General features: G+C 36.8%; 1 protein-coding gene across 1 annotated transcript in view; it reads right to left on the bottom strand.

The window, feature by feature from the left end:
* Nucleotides 1–6,739: 6,739 nt before the first annotated feature.
* The window catches only part of LOC127839488 (hemicentin-1-like), a 28,921-nt gene continuing 22,902 nt past the window's right edge, over nucleotides 6,740–12,758 (bottom strand). Inside the window, exons 13-14 of the mRNA XM_052367882.1 lie at nucleotides 11,758–11,884; nucleotides 6,740–11,206 (exon numbers count right to left, since the gene is read on the bottom strand). Of these exons, the coding sequence (XP_052223842.1) occupies nucleotides 10,828–11,206; nucleotides 11,758–11,884 (506 nt within the window). The 3' untranslated portion in view covers nucleotides 6,740–10,827. The remainder of the gene's footprint in view (nucleotides 11,207–11,757; nucleotides 11,885–12,758) is intronic.

Genomic DNA, 12,758 nt, shown 5'->3' with positions numbered 1-12,758 from the left:
CAACAATATTGTAATTGAATAAATTACTTCAAAATTTGTCACATTAAAGTTTATACACTGGCTCTTACTGTTCAATGTCAACTCAAGGTTGTTGATGTATCATATGACCTTGTACTTGACCTTTCCGGATCAATTACCCTCAATATTTTACAAGACCTCTCATAACTGAGTTCTTACCAAAAAAAAATACATAATTTAGAGGTAAAACATTTGATTTTACTCCAAACGGACTTTTTTTCTTTTTCAACATGGCCGTCGGCGGCCATATTGGATTTTGGTATTTTGAGGTTCCTGGCAGTGTGACGGACAAGCACCTCGGTGATTTATCATGTATAAGGACTAATTAACTCACATAAAGTGAGAAAATCTCTCAACCCAATTTTGCAAACGGGACTGCAGACCTAGTCCTGCGCTAAGTGCAACCCCTTTAGGTGTAAATAATGTTGTAAATAAATATGATATGTAAAAATTTTTTCCCCTATGCACACTATTAAAACATGTTGGGTGGAGCGTGTCGGCAGGGCTAGTAGGGCGCCTGGTGAAATACCAACTTGTCCGTGCACTCTCGCTCTGTTGAAATGACCCACCCATCATGAAAGAATTTGACGGTTTTTGTTGTGTGTTTTTTTTCCTAACTTTAGTGTAGATGATGCTTTCCAGTAGTGTAGTGTAAACAGTGCCCGTTAAATGACAGGAGTGTTGAATGAATAAGTTAACCTGCCATTTGTAAACAGAAATCATACTGCTATTATGCTGTTTATATACCATAGTCGCTACAACGTTTACAAATGGCAGGTTGGAAAAAAATCGTTTTGTTTACACTCATGATTGCTTTGAAAGTTAATTATACACGTTTCAATTCGCAAGTTGAATGTCTTTAAAAGCTACATTGTCTCTTAAAAGTAACGTCGAAATGCGGAACGAAAATGTTTACATTCTTTGTGACCGCAGAAAAAATGCGGGGATTTTCAGCAATTGTTCCGCATTTGCTGAAGTATCAAGTGTAAAATGATGATCCATCTTTTAAAAATGTATTATATTAAAATAAATATAAAGATACTATATGAAATACAAAATGTATATCTTGTCATAATTTTGACTAGTTTTTAGCTAACCTAAGTGAGCTTTTGCGATCACCTTTTGTTTTTTTCAAATGGCCTGTCCTAATATGGGTATATTTACAATATGCATGTAATCCGATTTCCGCCCAGTATCTTAATTACGCCCGTAATCTAAATTACAGCCCATAATTTTAACATTCTGCCTGTAATCTGAATTCCGACCGTAAACTGCTTTCCGCCCGTAATTTGAAATTCCGTCCAACCTCATTTACATATTTCGTCCCTGTTTTACGCCCGGAATCCGCCCCTCTTCTTAAAATCATATATATATAAATACGCCCGGAAATATTTTTTACGCCCGGAATTTAGTTTGCGATTCCGTGTCGATTCCGGGCGGAACATTTCGTACAGGTATTGCGTGCTTGTGTTGTTATCTATGTGGTATGCTATCTGTTGTGTGGTTGTGTTGTGTTCTGTGTTTCAGTGTCTTTTATGTTTGTGAAGTGATATCTGTGTTATAATGTCTGTTATGCTTTTGTGTTTTGTTTTCTCTACTGCACTGTCTGTTTTGTGTTTTTGTTGTGAACTCTGTGTTGTATTATATGCCATGTGTTTGTGTTGTGATCTCTGGGCTGTACTGTCTGTTGTGTGTTTGTGTTTTGTTCTCTGTGGTACTCTGTCTGGTGTGTGTTTTTAATGTTGTGTTCTCTGTGTTACACTGTGTGTTGCATGTTTGTATCGCGATGTATGTGTTATACTGTCTGTAGTATGTTCGTGTTGTATTATCTTTTCTGTGCAGTTTTTATTGTGAATGTGTTGTGTTACCTGTGTTATGTTGTCTGTTGTTTGATTGTGTTATTATATATGTATAACATTGTATGCTGTCTATTTTTGTTGCTTTACCTGTGCTGCACTTTCTGTCCTGTGTTTGAATTGTGTTCTTTGTGTTGTACTATCTTTTGTGTGTGTGTGTGTTGTGTTTTCTATGCTTCATTGTCGATTTTTTTATTGCGATGTATTCTCTCTGTTACACTGTCTGCTGTGTGTTTGTGTTGTATTCTCTCTGTTTTACTGTCAGCCATGTGTTTTTGCTGTGTTTTCTGTGCTGCGCTCTCTGTTGTGTTGTGTTCTCTGTGTTATAATGTCCGCTGTTTGTTTGTATTGTTTTCTTTGCTGCACTGTCTGTTGTGTGTTGATGTCTTTGTTACACTGTCTGTTATGTGTTTGTGTTCGCTGTGATACACTGTTGTGTTTTTTAGTTCACTGTGAAACACTTGTGTGTTTGTGTTGTGTTCTATTTGATGATTTTAATGTTGTTCGATCGTGTTGTATTGTCTGCGTTACACTGACTATCGTTCTTTGCTGCACAGCCTGGTGTGTGTTTGTGTTGTGTTCATTATGTTACACAGTATGTATTGTGCTTGTGTTGTGTTCCCGGTGCTGCACTCTCTGTAATATGATTTTGTTGTGTTCTCTATGCTGTAATATCTCTTGTGTGTTTCTATCTAAGTCTCTGTGGTACGCTGTGAGTTGTGTGATTGTGTTGTGATCTGTTTGTTGTGTGCGTGTATTGTGTTATGTTTGCTGCACTGTTTGTTGTGTTGTGTTATGTTTGCTGCACTGTCAGTTGTGTGTTTGTGTTGTGCTCTCTGTGCTGCACGATCTGTTTTTTGTTTTTGTTGTTACCTCTGTGGTACCCTCTATGTCATGTGTTTGTGTTGTGATGTGTGTTATACACTGTCTGTTGTGTGTTTGTGTTGTTATATCTGTGCTGCACTGTCTGTTGTTTGTTTGTGTTCTCTTTTTGCACTGTCTGTTGTGTTGTGTTATATGTACGGTCTGTTGTGCATTTGCGTTGTGATCTTTGTGTTACGTTGTATGTTGTGTGTTTATGTTGTGTGCTCTGTGCGCCAGTCAGTCGTATGTTTGCATTTTGTTCTCTATTAAGTGATTGTGTTGTACTTAATATTTGGTTTTTGTACTGTCAACCATGTTTTTTTGTTGTTTTCTCTGTGGTACATTGTATGTTGTGTGCTTGTGTTTTGTTATTTATGCTATGCTGTCTCTTGTTTGTATTTGTTGTGTTCTCTGTGTTACACTGTCTGTTGCGTGATTGTGTTGTTTTCTCTGTGTTGTACTGCCAGAAGTGTGTTTGTGTAGTGTTATCTATGCTGTACTCTCTGCTGTGTGTTCGTTTTATTATCTCTATATCACACTGTCTATTGTGTGTGTCCATTTTGTTCTCTGTGTTATACTGTATTGTTATACTGTATGTTTTGTGTTTGCATTGTGTTCTCTGTTCTGCACTGTTTTTTGTGTGTTTGTGTTGTGTTCTTTATGCTTTACTGTCAGTCGTATGTTTGTGTAGTATTATTTTTCTGCACTCTGTGTTGTGTGATTGTGTTGTGATATATGTGCTGTACGGTCTCTTGTGTTTGTTTGTGTAATATCTATGTCGTGTGTTTGTGTTGTGATATTTGTGCTACACTGTCTGAGTTTTTTTTTGTTCGATGTGCTACAATGTTGTGTGTCTGTGTTATGATTTATGTTGTGTGTTTTTGTTGTAACATCTGTGGTACGCTTTCCGTCGTGCATTTGTGTTTTGATCACTGTGTTACACTGTATGTGTGTATATGTTGTGTGCTCTGTGCGTCACTGACTGTTGTGTGTTTTCGTTTTGTTCTCTGTGCTGTACTGTGTGTTGTGTGTTTTCGTTTTGTTCTCTGTGCTGCAATGTCAGTTGCGTGTTTGTGTTATCTAAGTTACGCGGTATGTAATTTGTTTATGTAATTTGTTTGTGTTGTGTTCTCTGTTTTACACAGTATGTCGTGTGGTTGTGTTGTGATCTCAGTGTTACATTGTGTGAGGTGTTTTTTGTATTGTGATATATGTGCTACGCTGTCTGCTGTGTGTGTATTCGATTTGCAACAATGTTGCGTGCTTCTGTTGTGTTCTCTATGCTGAACTATGTCGTGTGCTTGTGTTTTGTTTCCTGTGCTGCACTGTCTGTTGTGTGCTCATTTTCTGTTACACTGTGTGTATGTGTTGTGTTCTCTGTGCGGCACAGTCGGTTGTGATTTCATTGTGTTCTCTCTGTTCTGTTGTGTGCTTGTAATGGGCTCTATGTGTAACACTGTATGTTGTCTATTTCTGTTGCTTTTTTATGTTCAGCACTGTCTGTCATTTGGTTATGTTGTAATCTCTGCGATGCACGTTCTGCCCTGTGTTTGTATTGTGTTTTACGTGCTTCACTATATGTATGTGTTGTGTTCTCTGTGCTGCACTGTCTGTTGTACATTTGCGTTGTTAACTATGTGCTTCAATTCATGTTGTGCGTTTGTGCTTTAAGTGTCACTGTCTATTGTGTTTTTGTGTTGTGTTCTCTGTGTTTTACTGTCAGTTGTGTGTTTGTGATGTGCATTCCTGTGCTGCACTGTATGTTGTTAGTGTGTTGTATTCTCTGTGTAAAGCTGTATGTCACATGTTTGTGATGTGTTCTTTATTTTACACAGTGTGTCGTTTGTTTGTTTCGTGATCTCTGTGCTGCACAGTCGGATGTGTATTTGTGTTGTAATTTCTTTACTGCGCTGTCGGTTGTGTGCTCGCTCTGTGCGTCACTGTATGTTGTGTGTTTGTGTTGTGTTCTCTGTGTTTTATTGTCAGCAGTGTGTTTGTGGTGTGTTGTATATTGTGCACTCTCTGTTGTGTTCTCTGTGGTATACTGTCTGTTGTGTGTTTGCATTTTGTTATCTGTGCTGCAGGTACGGTATATGTGGTGTGTTTGTTGTTATTTCTGTTCTGCACTGTATGTTGTGTGTTTGTGTTATGTTATCTGTGTTGCACCATATGTTGTGTGTATGTGTTGTGATCTCTATGTGACACTGTCTGTTGAGTGTTTGTGTTGTGATTTATGTGCTGTACTGTTTATTGAGTGTTTGTGTTGTTGTGTTCTCTGTGTTATACTGTCTGTTGTGTGATTTTGATGTTATCTCTTTGGTGCGCTGAATGTCCTGCGTTTGTGTTGTAATTTCTGTTCTGCACTGTATTTTGTGTTTGTGTTATGATATATGTACTGCACCCTATGTCGTGTGTATGTGTTGTGATCTCTCTGTGACACTGTTTGTCGAGTGTTTGTGTTGTGATTTATGTGCTGAAATGTCAGTTGAGTGCTTGTGTTTTTATTTATGTGCTGCACTGTCTGTGGTGAGCTTGTGTTGTGATCTATGTGCTGAAATGTCTGTTGAGTGTTTGTGTTGTGATCTATATGCTGCACTGGCTGTGGAGTGTTTTTGTTGTAATCTATGTGCTGCACTGTATGTTGTGTATTTGTGTTTTTTTTTCTTTGCTGCACTGTCTGTGGAGTGTTTGTGTTGTGATATATGTGCTGCTATGTCTGTTGTGTGTTTGTGTTGTGATCTATGTGCTGCACTGTCTGGTGTGTTTGTGTTTTGTTCTATGTGCTGCACTGTTTGTGTGTTTGTTCTTTGTGTGACACTGTCTTTTGTGTATTTGTATCGTGATCTATGCGCTATACTGTGTGTTTGTGTTCTATGTGTTGCACTGTATGTTGTGTTTTTGTATTAACTTTGGTACGCTGAATGTCGTGCATTTATGTCGTGCTCTCTGTACTCTGGTTACGTTATAGTAGTAACCGAGCCAACAATGACCAATCAAGATGTAGTTTTATGAGCTTTGTTCTGGGAAAACTGGGCTAAATGCATGTGCATGCACTCCGCAAAGGCTAAACAGGTACGACACTTTCCGCTATTTGAATTCTTATTTTAAAGAAAGTCTCTTCTAAACGAGAACCCAGTTAAGGCCGAAAGTGTTGTCTCTGATCAGTCAATGCAGACTTTTCGCCAATGCATTAAGCCCCGTTTTCCCAGAACCAGGCTTATATAGTTCCATGAGAGCCAAATGGGGCTTATCATGAACACAGACATATTAATATTTATGTTATAAAGGAACTGGGGCACGTCTTGTTAACCATCGTTGGAAATTTAAGTTAAAATGTACTTTTTACAAGAGCATAATCTAAGCATCGGCCTCCATAAACAGTAAAAATATAGATAATTCTATAAATATCCTTTTTATCTTTCATACAGCATATATTTTAGGGACATGTTGATATTAGATGTATATTTTTGGTGGACATCAAATTCAGTCGCTACATAACTTTATAATACGATCTTTGATAAAGCAGGCCTTATATCACTAATAAGCTTCTTGTAAATGCGAACCGTGCACATGCTCTCCTTACAGTGCTTCTGGCCTCATGACTACAGTCTTAATTCAATTCTGTGTATTTCGAAGTTTGTGATGGCCTTCCGCGCTGCATAATGTGAGGACCCGGAGTGTTCCCAGCAATCCTACATCATTTACTTAACTCATGAAAGTAAGAAAGAATTTAAAGCTATAAGTTTCAGCTATATTTCTTTTAGTGAAAAATATTCTTATTTTGGCATTGTCATGTGAGGGGGGAATAACCGGAGGAAACTAAACCAACGTGGTATGGTGACAACCAACAAAGCTCACATGCGCCAGAATCGGGGATTGAGTTAATCATAAATATATAGAGGAGAGAAAAACTGGTCTACCAACAGACAGGCCGAATGAACCAACGTTCTGTGCCTATTTCAATAAGTGGCTTAAAGGAACAAGAAGAAAGAAATGTCATAACAATCACTTATATTTAATGTATGCCCCTTTCAATCAATAAATGATACACAAATAAATTTAGTTTTTAATATTTTATAGAAGCCTAAAATGTTCATAGAATTTAAACAATTGTTTTGTTTAATATATTACAGCATCAAGCGCTTTGTTTTTAACTGATTGACATACATTTAAATCTGCAGTTCATTTTATATTTAAACAAAAATTTGATGTGCACATAAAGATCAAAACTATTTTACAATGTCCCTTACCAAAAAAAATATATGTCGCATATAAGCGGTTTACAAGTTTCGCATATAAGTCGCTTATTAGCTGCATGTTGGCATTTTACATGCAAATGAGACATATACGCGGCATATAAAAATTGGATACATATAAGCGGGGTATAAGGGAGTTATATGCGATTTATATGCGAGCTATAAAGAAATTGAGCAGTTTGCATATAAGCCGCTTATACGGACGGACGGACGCACGGACGGACGACGGAAACCATACCATCATATAAGTTCTTGCAGCCTTCGGCCAGTAGAGCTAAAAAACGGCATATGCTGGAACACATTTATCCGTCACAGCAACAGAAATTTTTGCTGCTTTATCAGTTTAAGGGTTCATCACACCTTCAAAAGGTGGGGAACCTGTTAAAAATTGTTTTGTCATAAACTCCATTTATTCAAGTTTTCATGCTTTGAATGTTACATAACCATAAGCCTTCAACGAGTGTATTGCAACCAATAAAAATTAAAAATATATTTAGAAAAGAAGTAATAACTTACAATAGCATACGTCACTTAACGGGCGATCAAACATCACTTTCATCACTTAAGATTTCTTACATGTAAACAACGAATAGGTCAGGCGCGCATATAGACCTTCTTTAAAACAAAACAAGAGGGCCAAGATGGCCCTTGTTCGCTCACCTGAGAGGAGTCGGTTCATTCAATCTTTACCAAATGTCAAACTTGACCTAGATATTGTCCAGACAAACATCCTGGTCAAGTTTCATCATTATTTCATCTGCGAGTCATGATCAATGTACCTATGAAGTTTCATGATCCTAGGCGTAAGCATTCTTGAGTTATCATCCGACTATCATTTTTCTAAGTTGAGTCACCGAGACCTTGACAGCCATTGTGTGAATACGTTTTTTGGCATTCTGACCTTGACATTTGACCTAGTGACCTGATGATCAATAGGGGTATTCTGCGAGTCATTATCAATATACCTATGAAGTTTCATGAACCTATGTATAAGCGTTCTTGAGTTATCATCCAGAAACCATTTTACTATATCAGGTCACCGTGACCTTGACCTTTGACCTAGTTACCTGAATATCAATAGGGGTCATCTGCTAGTCATGATGAAGTTTTATGATCCTAGGAATAAGCGTTCTTGAGTTATCATCCAGAAACCATTTTTCTATTTCAGGTCACTGTGACCTTGACCTTTGACCTAGTGACCTGAAAATCGATAGGGGTCATCTTCAAGTCATGATCAATGTACCTATGAAGTTTCATGATCCTAGGCATAAGCGTTCTTGAGTTATCATCTGGAAACCATTTTACTATTTCAGGTCACCGTGACCTTGACCTTGACCTAGTGACCTGAAAATTAATAGGGGTTATCTGCGAGTCATGATCAATGTATCTATGAAGTTTCATGATCCTAGGCATAAGTGTTCTTGAGTTATCATCCGTAAACCATTTTACTATTTCCAGTCATCGTGATCTTGACCTTTGACCTAGTGACCTGAAAATCAATAGGGGTCATCTGCGAGTCATGATCAATGTACCTATGAAGTTTTATGATCCTTGGCATAAGCGCTCTTGAGTTATCATTCGGAAACCATCTGGTGGGCGGACGGACCAACATGAGCAAAACAATATACCCCCTCTTCTTCGAAAGGGGGGGGGGGGCATAATGAGAAAACTGCCCCCCTCCCAGCAGCCATGTTATTCAACTGACCGGAACCATTTTTTAACTCAACTCTCATATCAAGAAAACAAATGTTCTGAGCAAATTTCATGAAAATTGGGCCAAAAATGTGACTTCTAATGTGTTCACATGTTTTCACTATATACATATAGAAAAAAATGCCCCGCCCACTGGTGGCCATGTTTTTTCACCGATCTCGACCATTTTCTAACTCATCGGAGACATCAATTGAACCAATGTTTTGACCAACTTTCATGATGATTGGGCAAAAATTGTGACTTCTAGAGTGTTTACAAGGTTTCTCTATAGCCAAATAAGGAAAACTGCCCCACCCACTGGCGGCCACGTTTTTCAACGGATTGGAACCACTTTTTAACTCAACCAATATATCATTAAGACAAACATTTTGACAAAGTAACATGAAGACATGAAATGTGACTTCTACAGTGTTTACAAGGTTTTTCTTTTTTTTGACCTAGTGACCTAGTTTTTGACCCGGCACAACCCAGTTTCTAACTCGGCTGAGTTTTCATTGGGACAAAGCTTCTGACCAAGTTTCATGAAGATGGGACGAGAAATGTGGCCTCTAGAGTGTTTACGAGCAAATGTTAAGTAAGGGACGGACATACGACGGACAAAGACCGGTCACAAAAGCTCACCTGAGCAATCAGGTGAGCTAAAAACTCAAAATCAAGACAACATTTTATTAGTCAGAAGAACATCATTTAACTATATATCATTATTTTATCTAATAAAATAGATAAATCTTACCAATTATTATATTGTTTTCAAGAAAACACTGACCATTACCCCACCCACTTTTGACAAACTGTGACATGTCTATGCCCTAATTTAATACCTTATTCATCAAAATGAATGTGTTATTTTGTTAAATTATAATAAAATACACACCATTAACAGTATCTGATTAGAAAGATTTATATATTTATCTCTTTATTGGGCATCATTGTTAGAAATCATTAAAAAGACACACACCAGTGTTTGACTGAAAATTTCAAACTTGTTATTGTATTGTGTTGCTATGATTGGTCAATCTGGGTCATGTGACAAAAATGTCAACTGATTGGTCAGTTTGAGGCTTGGATATAAGCGGTGTATAAGCCGCATATAAGCGAAAGAAAAAGGTGGATAGTTTTGGCTTTGTTCTAAGTGAGTTATATACAGTTTATAAACCGCATATAAGCCGCTTATATGCGAAACATTTCTAGACTTGCATCTCGCTTATAACTGCCTTAGACTTATATCTTGCTTATACAAGAGATTTGAATGCGTATATGCGACTTATAAGCGGTTTATAAACCGCATATAACTCCCTTATACTTCGAATATAAGCGGGAGTAAGTCAGTTTGGTAAGGGGTTTATCCTAACGGTAAATATCTTAAGTAGTAACATGGGTATAATGTAGACTTAAATGGTGACCAATTATCATTTTAAACAACAGAGGTAACAAGGCCCTAGATAGCTCACCTTAGTAAAAGTTTTGAACGGCAGGTGTATAAAAATGTGACATCTGGTGCATGGCCAGTTTTGAACCTACAAGAAAGAGTAGAGGACCAGCACCCCTTGTTAAATACTAAAGATCAAAGGTTTTTTATGTGTGGTTTTATAGTTTTTGGAAGTTATTTTCAATATACGTGTATATTGCCTGTTTTGACAAAGCTTCTTTCTTCCAGAATCTTTGTAAAGGTACTTAAGGGGCAGTCACAAACCAACATTGCAGCCATAAGCTTTGTGGTTTCAGCTTTGTTTTTTTTAGTATCCACTTCTTTAATCTTCTATTTTTAGCTTTGGTGACCTACATAGGCAAAATACAGAATTGATTTGATTTTTTTTCAAGAGGGCCAACCAAGGATCTTCTCAATATTTGGTAACAAGATTAGGAAGAGATATTGTTTGAATGAAAATAATGCAAGACATACAAAACAAGATCATGGTAGTTGCCATGTGCACCTTATCACCAGGTGATCTAAAAATTACATTAATGAATAAAAAGAACCAGACAATAGCTTTACATAAAATTATCATTACTGAGAACTGAATTATCATTACTGAGAACTGTTTAATTAACATTAAATACAGAGAGGCAAAAGAAAACAGACCATATTGGAAATAAAAACATGGTAATTCCTAAAATTATCAATACGGAAAAGCGGACACCGAGATATGAATCATGAATGTTGTCTGGTACTGGATACTGTCCTTCACATTGTCAAATGACTTGGCCTGCACCTTGATCTTGTACAGTCGGCTGTCTTCAAGGACGCGGGGCGTGTACACGATACCTATCCCGTCCTCCAGCCGGATCTGGAATGGTATAAGCACATCGTTCTCCAGAATTGTGAAAACTGTCCTGTGTAGAATCTCGTTGTTTTGGTTGTACGCAGTCAGGCGGATCAGATCTTGTTGTGCTAAGACGCCGCTAGGCAACGCCAGAGTTCGGAATTCGATGATGTCTGCAAACTTTGAGGACTGTGGGCAGGCAATCTCGGCGTCTATGCATTCAAGGACACAGTTACTGTAAAATATTAAATGGTTGGTTTGAGTGAAACAGACTAGTTAAGTTGGAACATATATTCATGAAATTATTAGGTCTAGACAATATTGTAAAATTATTTTCTGATGGATCTCAAACGGTAAGAGAATATTCTGCACACAAATATTTTTAGAAACACATCACTACATTGTTACATAAGGATACGTTGAAATACTTGATAACTTCACCGTTTTTGAAATAATAAAATATACAGGCCCCTTTATTTGCATTTGTGTTTGTTCATCATCAAAAAGTCAAATTCAAAAATAAGCTTTGTTACAAATATTACTATTATAACCAAATTATTTAAACACTATTACTTCTTCTATGGAACCATTATAAGATAAGCAATTCAATATTCAATATGTAAACATGAGAACAAGAAATGTGTCATGACTAAGTGAGGGGGTTACATCTAGTTTTCTGAATGGATCAACACATAATCAATCGAGTGTATGGTGACCTACTTGGCGGTGTATGGTAACCTACTTGGTACTGTATGGTTACCTACTTGGTAGTGTATGGTAACCTACTTTGTGATGGGGTCCCGCTGGTAGCCCCTTGGACAGGGGACATCGATGCACGTGAACTCTCCCAATGTATTAAAGCACATCTTCTCACGCCCGCAGTTGATTTCAAACTCAATGCATTCATTCACGTCTGCAAAATGTTAAAGTACCATAAATAATTAAAGAACAAAAAACAACAACAAATCATTATAGATGAATTTAACCATATTTATTTTTTCATGATAAGCTGTAAGATAATTGAGACCCTGACAAGTCTGTTTCTTGGATATAATCAGTAATTAGTGTCTTCACAGAAAAACTTGAATATGTTCCAAAAATGTTGGGATAAAAAGCGGTACTTGTTTATTGCTTGGCAGACACCATATCTGCCTGAAACTGTTACCGCCATATTTTTTAGTTTAATTTTGTCTTGATCAGAAATAATAAATACATGTAAACTGCACCAACCCAGTAAATCATATTTGTTAGCTACAAAAATAAATTACACTGTAAATTCTGAAATAAAAGCATTCATTATTTCAAATCATTTGTCTGATGAGTATTGTTGTTGATTTTTTCTTTTTTTTTTTAATTAAATCCAATCATTCTTGAGAAAAATTCCCTGTTATATGAACATTCCAGATATTTCAAATCAGACCAGCATTACTAATTATGGTGTTTATACATTAATTGTAAACAATTTCTTTTCTTTTTTTACAGAAACACTATTTTACTAATTTGTTACAATTATTAAGGCATTATTTCTGTATAACTAATTTTCCCTTCAAACTTTGTTCTTTAACTTTTGGTAAAATTCACATTTAAGTGGGTAACTGGTTAGCTCATAATTTAAGTTGTAACCTAATTGATCATTTGGTCCCTAATTTGGACTGATCAACACGCAACCTCCAGTAAACTCGTGCCTTGTTGAACTAGAAATCACTACCTTAACATGAAATGCACCTTTGTCATGGAAATATACACACACATTGCAAGATTGAGGTTCTGCTTGTTTTCTGCTTGGT

Source organism: Dreissena polymorpha, chromosome 7 (genome assembly GCF_020536995.1).
Source record: "Dreissena polymorpha isolate Duluth1 chromosome 7, UMN_Dpol_1.0, whole genome shotgun sequence".
Classification (NCBI taxonomy): Eukaryota; Metazoa; Mollusca; class Bivalvia; order Myida; family Dreissenidae; genus Dreissena; species Dreissena polymorpha.
This window is presented reverse-complemented; position numbering and strand designations above follow the sequence as displayed.